Below are 24532 nucleotides of genomic sequence, written 5' to 3'. Positions count from 1 at the left end.
AGAGATTTAAAAAAAAAAGAAAAGTAGGGTAATTACAGATGGAAAGCCTTTGATGCTAAATCTACTCGATCAGGGGTAATATGAAGCTAAACATAGCAACTATAGTAATTAATAAATTGTGTTCTTATTGATAGTTGCCAATCAGACGTCATGTTTATATTTATGACATCAATCTATCTATTACGTTTGTTTATATAGATATTCTTTGAGATACGTTGTAGCTCATGTACATTGTCGTGATATTATTGCTGGTGCAGAATGGACGACATATCGTTTAGCAAAATAGTTCAGGGAATAAGGCAGGTTCGTTCAGTTTTCAATCATATGTTGTTCGTCTTATTCCGTATGAACCCGTCTTACGTTTACTCGTTCGTTGATATTTATTACTCACAATTTCTTGTTAAATTATATCCTGAAACACGGTTATGACCCTGACAGTGTCTCGCAAAATACATATCGGGGTGAGTTCTCTTTCCCTTCTCTAAAAAAACCATGAAACCTAGAAATTTTATGATGAGGAAAAATAAGATTGTGATATACATACATTTCTCCGAAGAGACAACATCTTCGGGAAACGTATTATACGTGTTACAACTGTAAATCGACACCGTTTACTGACACTTTTTACTTGGAATTTATAGAGGAACGTCAGTTATTTTGGAATATCGGAAGATTGCTATAAAGAAATGTTTTAAAGGATTTTTCTGATTATCTCACACTCAGAAATTTCCATCTGATTTTATTTATATAATGTATGAATGATGAACGACTTGGTTAAGCTAATCAAGAAACGGTCGGATCTTTTCGGTTTGACCGGCAGTTTTTTAAAATAATTTCCACGTAACTAAACACTTTTAAACTTCGTATACTGGTAGAATGTGTTTATAAAACATCTTTTTCTCTTGGATTTATTGAGAAAATTCTATAGTTTATAAGATATTTGTTGTTTTTTTTCTTCAATTTCTGCAATTTCAACCAATCAATGACGTCTATTGAGGTGAAAACATTCTGTGCCGTATGAATATGTCCCTCGTTTAAGAAACAGATTGGGTTTATTTACATTTCTGAAGAAAAATAGATACCCTTCCCCCACCCCTAACCCTAACTAACCCTAACTCTAACCCTAACCCTGAAACAGATTGAAATGCAATGGATCGATACTAGGGTCAAAATTACGGGTGACAATTTCATATGACACCGCTAGAAAAAACTGCCGTTCAAACCGAAAAGATCCAAACGGTCTTCTGTTAAGCACACTATTTGTCTAATGGTTGGAAATATATAAAGAAATACTCTCCCTCAGTGTCTATGCTTGGCGTTTGAGTAACAAAGAAATAAAAATAAACGCCATCACTTGTTTGAGGATATCTTGAAAAACCTAATGTTGCCTTACGACATTATACAAAAACGCGGGCACACGCACGTGCACACACACACACACACACACACACACACACCACACACACACACACACACAAAACTAGTGTCGCGGACTTGTAAAATATATTATCCTCTAGTTGGAAAAGGAAACAAGATCTCGTGTAAAAAAACCCCCAAAAAACAAACAAAACAAAAAAAAGTAAGCAAGGAAAAAGGGACTAAAACGAAAGAAAAAAAATTAAAGTATATATATATATATGTAAAATATTAATAATGATAAGGAGAATGGAGATTTTTCACATCCATAATTTTATTTAATAGATTTTTGCAGCATATTTTCCGAACTTGTTTCAATTGCACTCAGACGGTAGCGGCAGACGAAATACCTATTTCTTTACTACCCACAGAGGAGACAAACAAGGACAGGCAGACGGATTAAGTCGATTAGATCACCCCAGTGCGTAACTGGCACTTAATTTATCCACTCCGAAAGGATGAAAGGCAAAGTCAACCTCGGCGGAATTTGAACTCAGAACGTAACAGCAGACGAAATACCACTAAGCATTTCGCCCGCTGTGCTAAAAATTCTGCCAGCTCGGTGCCCTGTGAACGATCATATATTTTGAAAGCAAAAAGTATAATATTTAATTTCACATATATATTGCTGTGTGTGTGCACGCATGTGTGTGTATGATTGAGACTGATAAAGTAAATGCAATCTATATATATAAAAGTGAGGTTGTGTGGTGTCTGTCTCCTACGATTTACTTTCCTAACTACTCCCACATTTTGCGGTGCAGTTTAACCAAAAGCGGGTATCTTATAGTCGTGATTCATATCGAGCCCTTCTGAAGCAATCTGAAAGAGGCGAAAGGACTACTACTCGACCTAATCCGTATCAGATTACATCCCTGGACCATGAAGCTTACGTTATTGCCAGTTAACATTTAAGATATTGTATATATAATATATATATATATATATATATATATAATATATATATATATATATATGTAGGTGAGTATGTGTGTGTATTTATACGCATATATATATATATATATATGTATGCATGTATGTGTAAATGAGTAACAAAGATGCACAGGTGTCAATTCATTACGGCCGTTTCAAGTGACTACTTTAATTGGTTAACGAAAACATTACATCATTACAAAGAAACCGTTTTTGTCAGCTGACTGCATAGACTTGAAACACTAAGGACAAACCAACTGCTTTGATATATTCGTATCATCAACGAAGCTGAAATATGAAAATGTAAATATTTGAGCTTCGTTTCGACTGAGAAAAACGGTTTCTTTGCAATGATGTAATGTTTTCATTAATCAATTAAAGGTGTCGCTTGAAACAAATGCAATGAATTGACACCTGTACACCTTTGTTACTCTATATTTTATTCACCTATCCTGGAATCTGCTCTTCGGAAATTTTATAGAAAGTATTTTTGTATTTTTATTTAAAGAACATGTCTGAACAACCAATAGCGGATCTCTTCACTAAGTTGGGTCGTACTACCTGCATACACTGCAAGAATATTAAATGCAAACACTTCTGTAGAGAGTTCAATATTCACCTGATATTGTTTGGGTGTGCAAATTAGATCGACCTAACAAAGGTGCCTCAATTTAAGTACCTAATTCAACCGAATCTTAATCTATATATATAAAACTGTAGTTGTGTGAGTGTCTGTCCCCTTCGATTTAGATTCCTAACTACTCCCACATTTTGCGGTGCAGTTTAACCAAATTCGGGTATCTTATAGTCGTGATTCATATCGAGCCCGTCTGAGTATTAGCGCGCGTCTACAATGAGTCTACGATTTAAAAAATAATTTAACATCATTTTTTATTCCATTTTAATGCATAATTTTTCGTGTGTCGATGGCGGCGGAGTTGGCGTCCATAGTCACACCTGCACCTGTTTGCTTTTCCCCCTTCTTCCCTCCCTCGTGAAGCCGTGGGGAAGGGAGTGTAAAGAAATCAACGTCGTAAAGCGTTGTCAAGGAGACCAGCGTTCTTTTAGAACAACGACTTCATGGCTTGAAGACACCAAAACAGAAATGGCTAAGAAAGCCCGAATTGGCATCTATAAGGGAAGTAACTCTCTAAAAATGCTTATATAGTTATTTCCCTTACAAACCCGAGCAACGCCGGGCGATACTGCTAGTTATATATATAAATAGATTTTATATATATACACATTATCTACTCTACATTTTGTATAGAGTTCAAGAGGAGAAAATATTTATTTTCTGTGTGACATACACACGTTTTAGAAATGCAACATTAATATGTGTTTGCGTATACATACATATGATATATATATATATATATATATATATATATATATATATATATATATTATATATATATATATTCATATTTATATATCCCCCTGACACACATACACACGCGTGCAGCACAGTGAGTTAGTTGTGTGTGAGGTAATCAAGTCCGAAATAATATACATCTATGTGCAGTAAACTACCCATTAGTAACTTATAAATGGTCGACTATTCTCATACATTTCCCTATACATATGCTACGGTTAATTGATGATGAAGTACGAAAGTGGATAAGTGTTGGTAGCTTAAAAACGAATTAATTTTGAATTAAGAAAGGGAAAACATAAATAGTTCTGTGAGACACTAGAAGTAAAATTACAGGGCGCCAGTAAGGTTTTAATTGCTATGAAAACAGGAATTTGTCAAGGTTGTCTGCCTGTCTATCAATAAATAAACAGACGGGACTCATATCCTTATTTACTTAGTCTTGCTGTGAAATACGCCCACGAGGGTTTTTCGGAAACTTGTGGTGAGGATCGAATAAATGAATTGTTATTTAACATTGCACCAGTATTCGCTCAGCTCAGCGAAAGGACTTTGACAAACAACTGAATGATTGTTTAACTGACTGATTAAGCAAACGATCGATGAGTTGGTTGGTTAAATAACCAAACATTTGGCTAATAATAAAGAAGTAAAATCGAACCAATGCGTGTATTTACTATAATCGTAATGACCCTCCCAATATAAAACAAAATTTGTTTCAATGCACGAGTTCGCAAATCAAATTTTAAAATGTCAATGGTAATAACGGAAGCTTATTTAATCATATACCAAGCAGTTGAAAAGTCCCTTCGTGGACCTCATTGATAATCCACACTGTTTGTATTTAAAAGATGAGGAGTTATGTACATTATTTACAATTGACGGATATTTGGCCTCATCTTGTTTGTTGTTAACACAACGTTTTGGCTGATATACCCTCCACCCTTCATCAGCTGTCTAGGGGAAATTTCGAACCTGGGTTCTCATTCCTAAGGTATTTTTCGATGTTGTTGTTATTATTATTATTCGAATCGAACTCGGAATCTTGGGGTTAGTAGCCTGCGCTGTTAACCACTACACCATATGCCCGTGCGCAGTTATGGAGTAAATTTTAGGGCTTATAAATCTTATATTCTCCTACCCTTCCTTAATACCGGTTCCCCTATGCTGCTCATATCTGCACTCGGTCTGCTTAAGAGGTTGTTGTGTCCTAGCATATGTGCTGCTTCTTTTAGTTTTCGTATTTTCCAGTGGTGTTCTCTGTATATTATTTTAACTTCATCCCACAGGGGGAGCTGATCTCCATTTCTCCATACATGATCAGTTCTGCCCGATTTATCAATATCTCCCCGTGTCACATCTTTGCGATGTTCCGCTACCTTTGTTTTGAGTGGGGTGGCATATTTCGCCTTTGTATAACCTACCACAGTTGCATGGGATGGAGTACACGCAGTTTTTGGTCATATTTTCTTCTATTGGTGGTTTTACTCGGAGATATTACTTTTGAATACTGTCCTGATGTCATACGGGCCGCATATCTTTTGTATCTTTTCGAAGATGCCTTTCACATAGGGTAGACAGAATGTGGACAGTCTATCGGTTTCATCCTCTCTTTTCTTCCTAATTGGAGTGGAGAGTATGCTTTTGGGGGTAGTTGTTGCTTAATAGATTGTTACTGAGCTTGATCATTTTTGCGTGGTGGGTATCACGATCGCTATTTATATTCTTTGCTCGATGTTTTAGGCACTGAGCAATCCCTCTCTTTATACTGTATGGATGATGGGAGTTGAAGTAGAGGTATCGTCCATAGAAGGTCGGCTTGCGGTATACGGATGTCCTGAATCCATACTTGGTGAGTGTTATTAATACGTCCAGGAATGCTAGCTGATTGTCCTTTTCTTTCTCCATTGTGAACTGTGTGGATGGCTTTATTGAGTTCACATGATCTAACAGCACTTGGCCATCTTTCTGGTGGGGCCAGAGTATAAAGGTGCCATCAACATATCGCAGCCATGTGGTTGGTTTTAGTGATGTTGATATTAAAGCCAAATTCTCAAAGTATTCCATGTTTATGTTGGCTATTATCGGTGATAATGGCGAACCCAAAGCTAAACTCTCCTTTTGTCGATATATATCAGTGTTCAGACTGAAGTAGGTAGTTTCTACACAGAAGTTCAACATTTCCATCAAGTGTCTTATTGGTATACGAGTGCGATCTTTTAGATGGGTGTCTGTCACTAGTTTTCCTTCAATCACTGATAGTGCTTCACCAGTTGGGACTTTGGTGAACAGACTTATTACATCTAGACTCACCATCTGGTTGGATTCAATGGGTGTATCTTTGATCAATTCTGTGAAGTGGGTGCAATTCGTCACGTACGATGTTGACTTCCCTGCTCATGGACTGATTATATCCACAAGGAAGCGGCTCAGTGGATGACATGCTGAACCTCTACAACTCACTATAGGTCTTAATGGAATACCATCCTTGTGAGTCTCAGGAAGACCGTACATGTGTGGTAGCTTACTGTAGTGTTCAGTCAGTTGTCTGTACTTCATTGGTGTAAAGTGATCTTCTTGCTTAAGATCTGTGACAACTTCCTCTCTGTTTTCAAAGTAAGGCCTTTCTTTACTTTGCTGTAGTTCCCATCACTTATAAGACTTGCCAGTTTTTTCGAGTAGTCAGACTTGTTCATCACCACTGTAGCATTTTCCTTGTCTACTGGAATTATTATGATGGAATTATCATTCTGTAGTCTTTTGATAGCGAACGTTTCTTCTTTAGTGATGTTTGGTTTGGGAAGTTTCGCTTTTCCTTTTAGTACCTGTCTCACTTTCCACCTTCGACCGTCTTTGATTCTGAGTTCAAATTCCACAGCGGTCGATTTTGCTGTTCATCCTTTCGGAGTCGATAAATTAGTACCATTTGAACCCTGGTGGTCGATGTAATCGACTTCAAACCTACTCCGAAATTGCTGGCCTTGTGAAAAATTTGAAACCATTACTACTATTATTATTATTATTATTATTATTATTATTATTGAGTGAGAGAGCAGTTCATGCCATCAAAGTGACACTGGGGTAAAATATACGAAGCCCAATATACCCATCATGACTACCCGTCTGATAAAGGTACACCAGGCACATGCATCACAACCATATGTGCGCGACATGGTGATCTCATATCAAGATAAACAGCACATGACCTTGCAGGTGGGGCCCAGTTAGAATTTTCTTCAGGTTGAGTAGCCCATCCCGCTCAAACGGTTCCTGAATAAGGGTTGTTTAAGGATGTTGAAAGAACCACCCATGTTTCCAGAGGTGAACTATTCAAACCCCAAGAATCCCTCTCAACACATGGCTATGATGCTCCCCCACTACTTCTGCTCGTGATCAGAGATGCACATATCGTCAGCCACTAAGGGACATGCTCAACTGGTTAAGGTCAAACAACTGACAAGCAAATCTGTGGTATTGAGCAGAATATTTGCTGTAGCCCATCTTTTATACCAAGACAAAACAATGTACATGATAACACTTCCAATCAGTTAAGATCAGAAGCCATGAGAGCCACTGCCTGGTACTGCATCAGGGCATTATTATTATTATTATTATTATTATTATTATTATTAGTTATGGCGTTACACTACTTTCAAAAGTAGTGCGATAATCAAAACACTTTACGAGTTATAAAATACAATATATTTTAATATTAGATACTTTTTATATTAATTTTTACTGTTCCAGTTTGTTTTTCAATTAAATATATATACATACACAAACATATATATCTACATATATAAACATAGACACACACGTATATGTATATATGTATGTATGTATGTATGTTTGTATGTATGTATGTATGTATGTATGTATGTATGTATATATATATATATATATATATATGCTCAAATACATACATACACACCCCACCCGCAATGTCTCATATATTAATTTTTCATATCAAGTTTTATTCTTATATTAATTTAAGAACCACAAAATAAAATAAAATAAAATAAAATAAATAAGTAAATAAATAAAAAAGTGCGTCTTCTCACAAGAATAATATTTTGACAGAATATAAGCGGTTTCTTTCCATATTTAAAATCTGATTAACTTGGTTGTCAAAACGAATTAGGAAGAAGCAAAATTTATTCCATTGTTTGAAATTTTTGGATAAAGGACTAAAATATTTTTCAATTTTCTATAACGCTTCTTATACATTTTAGATATCTTTCATTTTTAGTTTCGTTTCTTCTTTTACCTAGTATTTTTTTTTCAGGATAGTGGACTCTAAACCCGTCAGACAATAGAATATCAAATTATGATTTAGAAAGATAACAATCTTGATGGGAAATATTTCAAAGCATAATTCAATATACATACATACATATATATATATATATACACACACACACACACACACATATATATATATATATAATATATATTATATATATAATATAATTCCACTCAACCTTGGTTTTGTTGTCTTATTTCATTATATATATATAATATATATATATTATATATATATATATATATATATTATATATATATATATATATATATATATATATATATATATATATATATAATATATATATATATAATGAAATGAGACAACAAAACCAAGGTTGAGTGGAATTTTTTTTAGAACCTTTACAAAAAGAAAGGTAGTCACAGCTGTTTCTGGGATATTAAGGATATCTCTTCATCAGATATGAGAGAGTTACCTAGAGGGAAATAGTCGAACTCAATATAGGGGGTTATTTTGGAAAAGGACGGATATAGGAAGTATAAAGGTAAATAAGAGAAGAAAAATAAAAGTAAAAATATATATAGGGTGTTACAGTTTCAGTTTCATTATCCAAGGAGAGTGCTGTGTAGAATGGGTAGAAATGCTTCTGGTCCCATGGTATATAGATTTCGATAAGAGTTCATATACACTATCCACTTGTAATAAAATATATCGGAATCTATATACCCATTTCTTTACTACCCACAAGGGGCTACACAAAGAGGGGACAAACAAGGACAGACACACGGATTAAGCGACCCCAGTGCGTAACTGGTACTTAATTTATCGACCCCGAAAGGATGAAAGGCAAAGTCGACCTCGGCGGACACACACACACATACACACACACACACACACACACACACAAAACTAGTGTCGCGGACTTGTAAAATATATTATCCTCTAGTTGGAAAAGGAAACAAGATCTCGTGTAAAGAAAAAACCAAAAAAAAAAAAAACAAACGAAACAAAAAAAAGTAAGCAAGGAAAAAGGGACTAAAACGAAAGAAAAAAAATTAAAGTATATATATATATATATATTATATATATATATATATATATATATATATATATATATATATGTAAAATATTAATAATGATAAGGAGAATGGAGATTTTTCACATCCATTATTTTATTTAATAGATATTTGCACCATATTTTCCGAACTTGTTTCAATTGCACTCAGACGGTAGCGGCAGACGAAATACCTATTTCTTTACTACCCACAAGGGGCTAAACACAGAGGAGACAAACAAGGACAGGCAGACGGATTAAGTCGATTAGATCGACCCCAGTGCGTAACTGGTACTTAATTTATCGACCCCGAAAGGATGAAAGGCAAAGTCGACCTCGGCGGAATTTGAACTCAGAACGTAACGGCAGACGAAATACCGCCGAGCATTTCGCCTGGCGCGCTAACGTTTCTGCCATCTCACCGCCTTATCGGAATCTATATACCATGGTCAAGAAGGATTTCTACCCATTCTACACAGCACTTTCCTCGAATATTGGAACTGCAACTGTAACATCCTATATATATATTTTACTTTTATTATTATTCTCTTATTTCCCTTTATACTTCCTATCTCCATCCTTTTCCAGAATAACTCCTTATGTTGAACTCAACTATTTCCCTCTAGTTAACTCTCTCATATCGTCTCTAGTGAAGGGATATCCCTAATATCTTAGAAAACTCTGTAAGACTACCTTCCCCTTTATAAATGTCCTAAAAATTCCATGCAGCCTTAGTTTTGCTGTCTCATTTCATTTAACATATACATGCTCACACAGGACCCGCATTAGACTCCTTACTTGTATTATTATCGAACCGAGAGTCTAACTACAGTCCTCCCGTAGCACCTGCATAGCCTCACCTGCCATCTTGGGTCTTCTGGATACTTCTCTCTCTCTCCAGCTCTCTCTCTCTCTCTCTCTCTCTCTCTCTCTCTCTCTCCTCTCTCTCTCCATATATATATATATTATATATATATATATATATATACTGTTGTATCCTCGGGATTTTTATTCTTTCAATTCTTTCAATCATTTTAACTGCGGCCATGCTGGGGCACCACCATTAGTCGAACAAACCAGCCCCGGGACTTATTCTTTGTAAGCCTAGTACTTATTCTATCGACTCCTTTTGCCGAACCGCTATGTTACGGGTCTCAAACACACCAGCATCGGTTGTCAAGCGATGGTAGGGGGGACAAATACAGACAAGCAAATACATATACGCAACACACACACACACACACACACACACACACACACACACACACACACACACACACACATATATATGTATGTATATGTATATACGACGAGCTTCTTTCAGTTTCCGTCTACTAAACCCACTTATAAGGCTTTGGTTGGCCCGAGGTGCCATGCAGTGAGACTGAACCAGGAACCATGTGGCTGGGAAGCAAGCTTCTTATCATGCAGCCACTTCTGGACCTGGTGATTTATTTTTGTTTTGCCAAATAAACACACACTATATATTCGCTTTTTGTTCTTGGCAAAGGAGTGGCTATGTTGTAAAACGCTTGCTTCCCAACCACATGGTTACGGGTTCAGTCCCACTGTGTAGCACTTTGGGCAAGTGTCTTCTACTATAGCCTCGGGCCGACAAAAGACTTGTGAGTAGATTTGGTTGACGGAAACTGAAAGAAGCCTGTCGTATATATATATACACACACATATATATATATATATATATATACATACATACATACACACATACATATGCATGTAAGTATTATTACTCCCACCATCGCTTGACAACCGATGGTGATGTGTTTACGTCCCTGTAGCTTAGCGGTTCGGCAAAAGAGACCGATAGAATAAGTACTAGGCTTCCGGTTTCAATATAACCAGTTTCTTTGAGAGGAAGAGAGAGGGAGAGAGAGAGAGACACACTGAGAGAGAAGGAGAGAGAGAAAATGAGGGAGAGAGGTTAGAGGGGGTATAAGAGGGCGGGAAAGAAGGTGAGGAAAGATGTATCGGTTCTAGGTCTGAAACTCTAACCTCAAAAGGGTCGCTAAATATATTGGACGGATTTGAATTCAAGGTACAGAAAACCTGAACAAAAATAGCAAAACAGTCTATCCAATACTTAAGCCACTCTATCAATACATCACCATATAATTATATATATTTTCTACATTAGGTATCAATATGTACAGTATGTGTGTGTGATGGTGTGTGTGCTTATATGCATATACATATTGAAGAGCGTAGGGTCGAAAGGTAAAAGACTTTCTCACTTTCCTGAGCGTCAAACTAATAGACCTACTTGTTGTTCATACACCTGTCTTCGTCTTTTGTTTTTCTGTAAATCTCAAGGTTCAAAAATCGATTAAGGTTGTTCACCACTTCTTCAGTCTGCGGACAAATGGCTAAAATTTGTCGTTTATAATTATATCATATGTTACATATATATATTATATATATATATATATATATAAAATAGAGTGTCCATAAAGTCATTGTGCAATGCTACAAAATTACTTCATCCCTAAACTCGAACAATTAGAACCGATAGGGAATACGGCTTTTCAACAAGATCGTGCACCTTGTCACTTTGCTCTGCAAGTTGGGTAGTTTCTCAATGAGAAATTCACTAACAGATGGATTTTAGCCTCCACGTTCATCAGATTTGAATTCATTGGATTTCTTTTTATGGAGACTTGTGAAAAGCAGTGTTCGTTCAACTAAACCTCGATCTTTAGAAGACTGGAAAGCAAGAATTACTGATGTGAAGGTGCTACTGAAAATCAGCTGGAAAATGTTTTTCAGGAACTGCAGAGTCATAATTCTCTCTTTGTATTAGTGATGATGGTGGACATTTCTTTGCCGTAAGTCTTAAGTCTAGGTGCGAATGCTTCACACGCTGCATGCTATTGTTTTGCAGAATCGATGGCTGTAATTCGAAACAGACGTAGTGATATCGAATAAATGTCGTAGTGTTATAATTGTGTTTCCTTTACCGTTGCATTGCAACTCTCGGGCCCGAAATAGAATATTACTTTGGTAAAATTGAAAATAATTGGTTACCGTAATTTTGGGAGACCCTGTTTAAATATATATTTGTGTGTGTGCGTGTGTTTTAGATATTTTAAATATTAAAAAATTTATTCAAAGCATTTATGTATGTTAGCCAATGCTTCATGAAAACTATACTAATATATATTACAAACACATTAGAAAGAATTTGTGGTGGAACCCACTGTTTTTTCTTTCAGATTTAACTTTATTTTTATATCTAATATTAATGATATTTACCTCGCCCCCCGCCATCACCACATACAGATACACTTACACTCACATATACTCCTTCTCGATGCAGCTGAGGATATACAAGCGTATTTGCAGCTAGAAAAATTTAAGTAACATGGAGATAAATGAGCTCGTTATCAAATACTTAAAACTCGACCTTAAATGTGTTTCCTTCGTGTTTTTTTTTACTTATTCATAACTATCTGTCTATCTATCTATCTATCTATCTATCTATCTATCTATCTATCTATCTATCTATCTATCTATCTTCCTCTTCCCCTTTTTTCCCCTTTTTTCTTCTTTTTTCATTTCACTTTTCTTTTGTTCCTTTTCCTTTTCTTTTTTTTATTTTTCTTTTTAATTTTTTATTTTATTTATTTTTTTTTTGTTCTTTTCTTCCCTTTTACGATCCCTCTTGATCGAAAACCTACGCCACCCCCTTTTTTTTTTTTTAATCCCCAAAAAGAAAAGCTCTACCTTGTAACTTGTCCCATCTGTGTGCAGCCCTGTGTGGCGAATAAAAAAACTTATCTATCATTCTATCTATCAATCAATTAAACAATTATTCTATCTATCAATCAATCAAACAATTATTCTATCTATCAATCAATCAATCCATAAATCTATCAATCAATCAAACAATCAATCAATCAATCAATCAATTGATCAATCAATTAATCTAACTGTCTGTCTGTCTGTCTGTCTATCTATCTATCCATCTACCTATCTATCAATCAATCAACCAAATCTATCTATGTATCAATCAATCAATCAATCAATCAATCAGTCAATCAATCAACCAAATCTATCTGCGACTAGGCACCTGGAGAAGCAAGCCCATGCCGTCCACCAGCGCCTCCGTCGTGGGACGCTGGACCGACGGCCCGGTTGAGTTGCTCGGGGTCTGGTTTGGTCCGGACCTCCAAGTGGAGAAGAACTGGAACGAGATAACGAGTAGGGTGGTCACTCTCGCCCGGCAATGGGCCGAGAGGAAACTGTCCCTAAAAGGTCGAGCGGAGGTGGCGAACACGTACATCGCGTCCGTCATCTACTACCGCCTGACCGTCGTACCTTGTCCCGACCCTACCATCACCAAACTACAACGCATCCTCTTTCGCTTCTTGTGGAAAGGATGCGTCCCGATGGTCAGGCGATCCATTTGCTGTCAACACCCGTAAAAGGAGGGCTGGGCATGCCGTGGTTGATGATGCGCAGACACGCGCTGAGACTGCGACATCTCTGGCTCTATGTAGACGACGGTGAACAGGTGTGGTCGCCGTTGTGAGGCACGCTTTCCCGCAGCTCGTCTCCATGACCGAACTGCAGCCGTGGATCAAAAAGAGGCCGAGGAAGGGCGAATGGCACCGCGAGTGTCGCGTTGCTCTCAAGCAACTCTGCCGTCCTGGGTCGACCTTAAGTGACTTCAACACAACCAAAGCATTCTATAGGGGTTTAGTGGAGGGGAGGTACGACGACGAGCTCGGGGCGAACCTGGACGTCGACGAGGAGTACCTGACCCGCCTGTTCGGGACGACTTTCGGGCCAGGGCCCATGGACAACTCCAGAGATCCCTGGCCTGGCAGTGCTACCGAGAAGCGCTACCCGTTCGATAAGCTCTACAGACACGGCTCGAGAAACACGGGCCGACCTGCCCGAGATGCGGTCAGAGCGACGAAACCGTTCTGCACGCACTCGTTCAGTGTCCAACAATTTCCGACCTGTGGGCTTATGTCGAAACAACTGCTGTCACGTGTGGGACGAGTCGGTTATCAGCTGAGTCTATCGTCAATATTGTCACGCCTCCTTCCTTCAAACGGAAGGAAGAGCTATTTTCATCATCCTTGTGGCTATGGCGAAAGAATGTATCTGGTGGACGCGTCTGAAAGGATTGGAGACAAACACTTTCCTCTCTGGTCAATCTCTCATCAACTTCTTCAAGTACCACTTGAAAAGGAAAGTGAGAGTAGAGAGGCAAGTTTTGTCTAGCGAATGTTTTAAAAAAAGATGGGTGAATGTAGCAAGAATGGCACGTATGAATGACGAAGCCACCTTGAGCATAGTCCTATGAACCCAGAAATCGAAAACAGAGAGTTGCTTATTTGCAAAAAAAAAAAAAAAAAAAAAAAAGAAATATAAAATGTGACTTCATTGACCGAGGTTACCGTGGTCTTTTCCGCAGGCTTTTCTTTCCACGGGTAACCTCACCTGTCCTCCCTTTTACACTTCATATTGACATTTCTGTGATAACGATCCCTATTGATCATTTTTTTTTTCCTCTCCCCCCCCCTTTTTTTTTTTTTTAAACCCCCTTATTTTTGTCCTCTTTCTCTCCTTTTACGATCCCTTTTGATCGAACCTCCCCCTTCCTTTTTTTTTTTTTTTTTATTTTAATACCTTCAAAAGAAAAGCTCTACCTTGTAATTTGTTCTATCTGTGTGCAGCCCTGTGTGGCTAATAAAGAAACATATCTATCTATCTATCTATCTATCTATCTATCTATCTATCTATCTATCTATCTATCTATCTATCTATCTATCGCGGACGACGTCACCGTCATAGTGTCTAGCCACGAGCACATCGAGCAGGTCGGCGAGACACTGAAAAACTACGAAACGGTGACAGGAGCGAAAATCAACCGGGAAAAGTCAGTGGGCTTGCGACTAGGCACCTGGAGAAGCAAGCCCATGCCGTCCACCAGCGCCTCCGTCGTGGGACGCTGGACCGACGGCCCGGTTGAGTTGCTCGGGGCTGGTTTGGTCCGGACCTCCAAGTGGAGAAGAACTGGAACGAGATAACGAGTAGGGTGGTCACTCTCGCCCGGCAATGGGCCGAGAGGAAACTGTCCCTAAAAGGTCGGGCGGAGGTGGCGAACACGTACATCGCGTCCGTCATCTACTACCGCCTGACCGTCGTACCTTGTCCCGACCCTACAATCACCAAACTACAACGCATTCTCTTCGCTTCTTGTGGAAAGGATGCGTCCCGATGGTCAGGCGATCCATTTGCTGTCAACACCCGTTAAAAGGAGGGCTGGGCATGCCGTGGTTGATATGCGCAGACACGCGCTGAGACTGCGACATCTCTGGCTCTATGTAGACGACGGTGAACAGGTGTGGTCGCCGTTTGTGAGGCACGCTTTCCCGCAGCTCGTCTCCATGACCGAACTGCAGTCGTGGATCAAAAAGAGGCCGAGGAAGGGCGAATGGCACCGCGAGTGTCGCGTTGCTCTCAAGCAACTCTGCCGTCCTGGGTCGACCTTGAGTGACTTCAACACAACCAAAGCATTCTATAGGGAATTAGTGGAGGGGAGGTACGACGACGAGCTCGGGGCGAACCTGGACGTCGACGAGGAGTACCTGACCCGCCTGTTCAGGACGACTTTCGGGCCAGGGCCCATGGACAACTTCCAGAGATCCCTGGCCTGGCAGTGCTACCGAGAAGCGCTACCCGTTCGGGACAAGCTCTACAGACACGGCTCGAGAAACACAGGGCCGACCTGCCCGAGATGCGGTCAGAGCGACGAAGCCGTTCTGCACGCACTCGTGCAGTGTCCAACAATTTCCGACCTGTGGGCTTGTGTCGAACAACTGCTGTCACGTGTGGGACGAGTCGGTTTATCAGCTGAGTCTATCGTCAATATTGTCACGCCTCCTTCCTTCAAACGGGAAGGAAGAGCTATTTTCATCATCCTTGTGGCTATGGCGAAAGAATGTATCTGGTGGACGCGTCTGAAAGGATTGGAGACAAACACTTTCCTCTCTGTCAATCTCTCATCAACTTCTTCAAGTACCACTTGAAAAGGAAAGTGAGAGTAGAGAGGCAAGTTTTGTCTAGCGAATGTTTTAAAAAAAGATGGGTGAATGTAGCAAGAATGGCACGTATGAATGACGAAGCCACCTTGAGCATAATCCTATGAACCCAGAAATTGAAAACAGAGGGTTACCCACTTGCAAACAAATGTGGTAACATATAACAATATTGACCAAGGTTACCGTGGTCTTTTTCGTAGGCTTTTCTTCCCACGGATAAACCTTACTTGCTTTCCCCTTTACACCATATATCATAACACTGTGATACACGATCCCTATTGATCGTTTTTTTTCCTCTTCCCCTTTTTTGTCCCCTTTTTTCTTCTTTTTTCATTTCTCTTTCCTTTTGTTCCTTTTCCTTTTCCTTTTTTTTTCTTCCCTTTTACGATCCCTCTTGATCGAAAACCTACGCCACCCCCTTTTTTTTCTTTTGTTTTTTGTTCTCTTCATCCCCCAAAAGAAAAGCTCTACCTTGTAACTTGTCCCATCTGTGTGCAGCCCTGTGTGGCCAATAAAGAAACTTATCTATCTATCTATCTATCTATCTATCTATCTATCTATCTATCTATCTATCTATCTATCTATCTATCTATCTATCTATCTATCTATCAATCTCTGTCTCTCTCTCTCATGCTTTCCCATTCTAGTTGGGCAGGTAAATCTATGTATTTTTACAAACTTCTGTAGTTTACTCTTTTTTTTTCACTTGCAGGCTGATTTTTCCGAGAAAAAATTGCAATTTTTGAGACTAAGTACAGGTAATTTTACTATTGAACAGGTAAGAAATGATATTGATAAAAGTTCGTTATAAATGGACAAAAAAAGCAGTACACAATGCCAGTGAAATTTCGAAGTCACATACCTACCTACCTACCTACCTACCTACCTACCTACATACATATATAATACATACATACTTACCTACGTACGTACATACGTACGTACCTATGTACCTACCTACCTACATACATGAATGCATGCTTGCGTACGTATATTGTTGTGGTTATTATTACCGCTTTCAGCTGCAGGTATTGAAAATGCTTTACACTCGTGTCATGTTTTATTTTCGTATAAGTGCATGGTACCGGTTTTGATCCAAACTCGAGTCAGTAGTTTAAAACTGTAGCGTAGCTGGGTGATATCCTCGCTGTTTGAGAGATATATTAGAAATGATCTCGTGTTAGATAGCAACCATCTTCGGCTATTTTGACCCTGTTGTGTCTGCTGCTCTGATTGGTTGACAGTGGCGCAGTTTGTCTCTTGACTTATTTCGCGCCTGTGTAAGCCAACCAATCACGGCCTTCGGATAAGGTCTCATGACACAGTCTTTTGGGGTTCTCACTGGAGCCCACCTCAGGTTATAAAACGCGCCAGCAAATCACTATTTCTCGTCCTTGGTTCCAGTCCATCTCAGGACTAACCTCTGACCACAGAGCGACTCAACCATGTTCCGACAAACACCGGTCTTAGGTTCCAGTCCTTCTCAGGACTAACCTCTGACCACAGAGCGATTCAGCCCGTTCTAGTTCCAGCGACAGACCAGCCAGCCATGCTCCTGCTCTAGTGCCAACGTCATCATCTCAACCGTCACCGTTCTCCATCTCCGTCGCCTTCATATCCAGCAACACAAATACGTACACAGCAACTCGCATAGTTTTAGCCTACACGCTGTTGTGATATTCACCCAGGTTAACAGCCCATTATTACCTGCGAGATCTTCTGTACCAATGTAACCTAGCACAGCATTGAAGCCACAACCGCTACACGATATGTATTCAACCGGCATCTGCACTTGTGATCCCAACATTCTGTTACAGAACGAACTGTTATTATGTACCTTACTACGAGCTGGTAAATTAACTCCATCTTGTCAAAAATACCCCGAGAGACTCTTTTCCATGCTTTGTATTTTGTTTTGCCCGCATACACCTTGTTTGTACTTCTGTCGCACACACGAACACACAGACACAAACACTTATCGCATGCACACAGACACTCCATTTTGCTAGCACCCATACTTAATCTTATTGTACAGATCTGTAAATAAAGTCTTCTCTCTCAAACAGTAGAACGGTTGTCGTCCTCATTATTCCTTTTGGCACTTATTCTTTTATACCGTGTATTTTGGCTTATTTTGTTAGGGCGACCGTACGGCGTTAAAAAGGAGACATTTCTGTCACCAACTCCTTACGTACGGTCGTTTTCTCTACAAAACAATTTAGTTCGTAGTCTTGTCTTTTCAGAAGTATGTTTCTTTCATTTTCCTTCTGAAAACATAGTATCAGATTTGTTTCTGTAAGATGAACTATAGCTTTTTATAAGTGCTGCCGTCTAATACATTAAACCATTTTCCTCGGCTACCGCTAGAGAAAGAACAAGTTTCACCACTACAGAAAGAACAAGTTTTTTTCGTAGCCCACTATTGACCCCCTTACAGTTTTAGTTTTAACCAAAATTTAGTTCATACTAAATTTCGAGATTTGCTGTTTTATCTATCTATCTATCTATCTATCTATCTATCTATCTATCTATCTATCTATCTATCTATCTATCTATCTATCTATCTATCTATCTATCTATCTATCTATATATCTATCTATCTATCTATCTATCTATCTATCTATCTATCTATCTATCTATCTATCTGTCTCTCGCTCACTCTCTCTCTCTCTCTGTATATATATATATATATATATTTAATAACCATACATACACACATATGTGTCTATGAATATATATATGCAAATATATGTATGTGAAGGCGCGTGGCTTAGTGGTTAGGCTATTCGGCTCGCGATTGTAAGGTCGTGAGTTCGACGCGTTGTGTCCTTGAGCAAGACACTTTATTTCAAGTTGCTCCAGTCCACTCAGCTGGCAAAAATGAGTAGTACCTGTATTTCAAAGGGCTGGCCTTGTCACACTTTGTGTCACGCTGAATCTCCCTGAGAACTACGTTAAGGTTACGCGTGTCTGTGGATTGCTCAGTCACTTGCACGTTAATTTCATGAGCAGGCTGTTCCGTTGATCGTATCAGCTGGGACCTTCGTCGTCGTAACCGACGGAGTGCTCCTATATGTATGTACATATATGTATATGTGTGTGAGTGTATTAAACAAACAACATTATAACAAAATAGAAAGAACACAGAGCTACGCACATCGCATGACCACAGCTTGAACATAAACTGCAAACATAGACTAAACTACACAGCGAAACGAAAACATTGAATAATGCAATAATTTAAATAAATATATGAATTGAATATTACTAAAATTATATAACAAATTATATATATCTCCCTATATAGGTAAATTTGAAAATAATAATAGAGGATAATTTAAAATTAAAACTGTGTATAGTGTAATTACCCCCACTTGATACTAATCCCCTATAAATACCCATAGTTCTCTGCTATTTTCTTCCTCCAATCACTATTTTAGTACCAGCAAAAATAAAAAAGGAAGATATATATTTGAATTTTTCTTGCTATATATCACATTTAAACATACATTTTTATTCTGATGAATAATTTTATATCTCATATTCTGTATTTGACATATACTTGATTTTACATGATTGATATATATATACTAATTCATATTTATAATGTATAATTTATAAATTTTAATCCTTAATATTACAAAGTATAATTTTTATTTTTAATATTTTAATTCTTAATTTTTAATCTTTAATGCTTAATTGTATTGCTTATTTTTTAAAGGGATGTAAAATTAGATATATAATATTTTGAAAAAGAACCTGAAGATGTGTTGGAATAGTTGTAAATCTGACGATTGCATATATGTATTTATGTATGTATATGTATACAGTTGTGTATATGTATATATATATTTTAATCTTCCAATACTGAAATACGTGTAGTTACTTCATATTTAATAAATTTAAGTTTTAACTAAAGTAGGAGATAATTAATGAAGTATAATATATACCCTGATGGTAATTTTGGTTATATCCTTTAAGTAATATTTCGTGATGTGCAAACTGATACCATGAGTTTACTCCCAAATATACTCATTAGGTTATTTTTTGTATTATCTGAAATAGGATATCCACATATCGATTAATCCCCCAAAATTGAATTAATATTGACTTTTATCATATACTTTGTATATTTATAGATAAATATGTAAATATATGATAAATAAGACCTCAAGGTACGATATGTAGATGCATATTATACGGAAGGCTTGTACCTGATTGATTTGGAAATTTGTTTTCTCAAATTATTAAAATTATATCTATCTATCTACTATCTATCTATCTATCTATCTATCTCTATCTATCTATCTATCTATCTATCTATCTATCTATCTATCTATCTATCTATCTATCTATCTATCTATCTACTATCTATCTATCTATCTATCTATCTATCTATCTATCTATTAATCTATCTACTCTATCTATCTATCTATCTATTTACTACTTCTATCTATCTATCTATCTATCTATCTATCTATCTATCTATCTATCTATCTATCTATATCTATCTATCGTCTGTCTGTCTGTCTGTCTGTCTGTCTGTCTGTCTGTCTGTCTGTCTGTCTCTAGATATATATAAACATACATAAATATGTGTGTATGTATATATAAATATGCAAATATATATGTGTATGTACACGTATATATGTGTGTGCGTGTGCGTATGTGTGTATGTGTATGTGTGTGTGTATTAAATAAACAACATTATAACAATAACAATATTGTAACAATAACAATAATAACGATAACCAATTACCTCCCCTTATTTTTCTACTTGTGAAGTAATTCATACGTAATTATCATCACACACAACATGGACAAAAATTTCTTCTTAAGAAAATATATATTCAAATAAGTAAACCATAATATCATGAATAGCGAAAGCGAAACCGGTCGATATATTAAAAATTATATTAAAACTATGTAAAGTGTGTGTATTTTCCTTTTTTAATTTCTTATATATATTACAACTCACCACGTGGGGATAATCGAAATTCCTGCTTTCCTGTTACTACTACTATTTACCACACGTGGAACGGAAAATGCCATCAAAACCTACTACAAACTCATCGGATAAAATTACCAACGAGGACATATTAAAAGAATTGAAAGAAATTAACTCAAATTTAGTTGTTCTAACAAAATAGATGAATTAAATTACCGTACCTAGGAAGAAACGGAATTTGAACAAAGAAGACAGTCTACAGAACAGGTTAGTCAAAGTTTGAACAAATTATGCACGACACTGCATACATTTTTCACAAATAACTTTGAAAAATTATCATCACCAAAATATCTAAACTATAACGAAAATATACCAATGTCAGCACATTTAATTAAAAGTCGGATTAGCCATATTTGGTCCAAAAATCTTCACGCTAGAAAATTTTCATTTTGGAACATGATAAAAAATAACAATAAGGCAGAAATATATGAAAAATGGATTAACTCAACACCTTTAATTCCACCACACAATCTTCAAATTAAACCAATCCCAGACGACCCCGAACAGCAAAGGAAACTTAGGGAGAAATTAGCACTAGAAAAGATGAAAATAGAGATTGAGTTACTCAAACTCAGAGCATTGAATAACGAACAAAAATATAAAACGATCGATGAGGAAAAGCACACCGAACTCACTAAACATGCTGATGAACAACTTTTGGAAAGTGTTATAAAACTATGGAAAGACAGCTGTGAGTCGGAAGAAATAAACTCTCTGTAACGATAGGAAAACAGTGTTAACTTCTTCCTTAGATATGAAGTTCAGTTTAAAAGAGACTACACTTCAGATAACCCCTTCCTGAAAAAAAAAAAACTTTATTTGTTTGCATTCAGCCTAAGATCGAATCATTTGCTACCTACGCTGCAGGGGCATAGGGTTATCAGGGTGATCTTTTTGGTGCAAGAAATCTTAATTTGATTCGAGTTTCCAAAATTGCCAATCAATCAGTTGAAACTCAATAAACTATTCCTTGCCGGGTTTTCCTCATATATATATATATATATATATATATATATATATATATTATATATATATATATATATATATATATATATATAATATATATATATATTATAATATATATATATATATGTATTATGTATGTATGTAGGTATGTATGTATGTAAGTGTATGTATGTATGTGTATGTATATATATATGTATATATAAATGTATATATATATATATACCATACATATATGTATGCATATATATGTGTATTATATTATATGTATTATATACATGTATGCATATATATATATATATATATATATATATATTATATATATATACTATATATATATATATATATATATATCTATATATGTATATATATGTATAGTATATATTATGTATATTATATATGTTATATATAACTAGCGCTGCCGGGTCAAAGTGCTAGTATTTCTATAAGAATGTATTCTAAAATTGTAAAGATACTGGACCGGGCAATGGTAACACTGTTGTAAAAGGATTCCGACAAAGGTTACGTAGTAGACAATTTTCGGCCCATAACTTTGCTAAACACCGACTTTAAGCTTTTGGCTAAGGTGTAAGCAAAATAGTTGACACTTGTAGTGAAACGGAATAGATTCATTCATGACAACATCTATTTTATGTGATACATCATAGAGAGGGCTAAGGAAAAATTTGCTTCGGTGGAACATTGAATTAGGCTCCGTCGAACGCTTCCGATAGGGTTGATCAGCATTATTTAGAAGCCGTTCGAAAAACAGACGCCTTCGGACCCGTGTTTAGAGGCTACACTGTGGTACCTGTTCAACGGCCGTTGTAAACGGCCACCTCTCGAAAGCATTTAGCATAGCATGATCCGACTAGTCTGTCTTCAGTCATTCTCCTTATCTGTACGTACTGATTCTTGAGCCACTGCTGCGGAAGATGGAAAAATTGAGATGTAACCAAAATGACGTATGAAATGTAACCAAAATGAAAGTACTCATGCGCCCGACAGTATCGTGTGGTATTGGACTGATAGCTTGGTGAGTCTTACTCCGAAATGGACTAAAAAGATGTATCGTGAAGATCAAGCAGAGGAGAGGAATGCTTATATCACCTCTGTTATTGTCTACCACTTGACCTTTGTGCCTTACCTCAATTATCGATTGCTCTAGTAGAAGGATCTTGTTCCACTGGTCAGGCAATCTATCTGCTACCAGCACCCTCTACAGGGCTGGTTAGTCATCCCCTAACTTGATGCTGTCATCACCAGTCCTGCAGAGTCTGTACCACTTGTAGATATTCCTTAACGATGAACGCTCTTGGGTTTGTCACCCTGCAGCTTTTATCCATGAAGGAGCTACAGTCTTGGTGAAGCAAAGAGGAAACTGGACATCTGGCAGCTAGAATGTCATCAAGCGCTCATCGCCTGATGACAAACATCCTATTCGGCTGGATGTTCAGAATTTACATCTAGACGTTCACGATTTGTTCACCTCGCTCTCTTCACATCCAGTAAAGATTCGCTCTCCTCCAACACTAAGCATACCAGTAGCTACCAAAGATTTAGTTCTGGTGGAACACCAGTACTGTCATTTTTGTCGCCCTTCTTCCCAAATACGTGGGGAAGAGAGCAAAGTCCTCGCTTCGGTGGACGATCATTGAATGTTGCACTGCGAATGCATCGGTTTTAAATAGGATTTTGGAGGGGGTAGGGTTTAAACTTTGTATTTTTCCCATCGATTTTCCTAAACGGAATGGCATCTTGTAATTTCGCCCCTTTTCTTCTAGAATCCAGAAATATATGCTGTACAATTCTTTTGTGAAGACTATTCCAGTAAAAGAATCCCTGATATTGTTGCCGTTTGGTTGCTAATCATTTGTGTTCTGTCAATTTTATTGCTTTCTCCGTTACTGTTGTTGCTGTTGCTACTGCTGCTGTTGTTACTTTCGTTTTCCTTATGGCTGTTATTATTAATTCTTGAATGGTTCTGCTGCTAGGGCTTGTTTCTATAGTGGTAGCTGTGATAGTAATGGATTCTTCTGTGTGAACTTTTCTTTTGACGTGCCATTGTATCTGCTGCTGCAGCTGTTGTTGTTTTTGTATTTAAGCAACAAGACGGGTAAGGGTGATTAGGTGATGGTCTAGGGCTTAGGGGCGGGAGACCCCAGACCTTGGGAAAAAAAGACCTTGGTCGTCTTGTTGTAGTCGAGGGCTCTTCGTTGATGCCCGACACCACTGGGAGGTGACCCTCGAAGTCGCTGGAAATGGAGATCTCCAGGTCCAAATTCTTGAACGGCTGCTGCTGCAACTGTTCTTGTTGGTGCTGTTGTTGCTTCTATTGGTGTTGTCATTGTTAAAAATTCTACTCTTATAACTGCAACCGCTGTTTTTATCATAGCTGTTTTGTTTGTTGTCGTTGCTGTTGTTCTTGTGCATGCACTGATTTTTA

General features: G+C 37.4%; 1 protein-coding gene across 1 annotated transcript in view; it reads left to right on the top strand.

The window, feature by feature from the left end:
* Positions 1-211: 211 nt before the first annotated feature.
* The window catches only part of LOC118763689, a 36228-nt gene continuing 11907 nt past the window's right edge, over positions 212-24532 (top strand). Inside the window, exons 1-2 of the mRNA XM_036503463.1 lie at positions 212-303; positions 16828-16893. Of these exons, the coding sequence (XP_036359356.1) occupies positions 259-303; positions 16828-16893 (111 nt within the window). The 5' untranslated portion in view covers positions 212-258. The remainder of the gene's footprint in view (positions 304-16827; positions 16894-24532) is intronic.

Source organism: Octopus sinensis, linkage group LG1 (genome assembly GCF_006345805.1).
Source record: "Octopus sinensis linkage group LG1, ASM634580v1, whole genome shotgun sequence".
Classification (NCBI taxonomy): Eukaryota; Metazoa; Mollusca; class Cephalopoda; order Octopoda; family Octopodidae; genus Octopus; species Octopus sinensis.
Note: the sequence above shows the minus strand (reverse complement) of the source record. Positions and strands in the feature narration are given on the sequence as shown.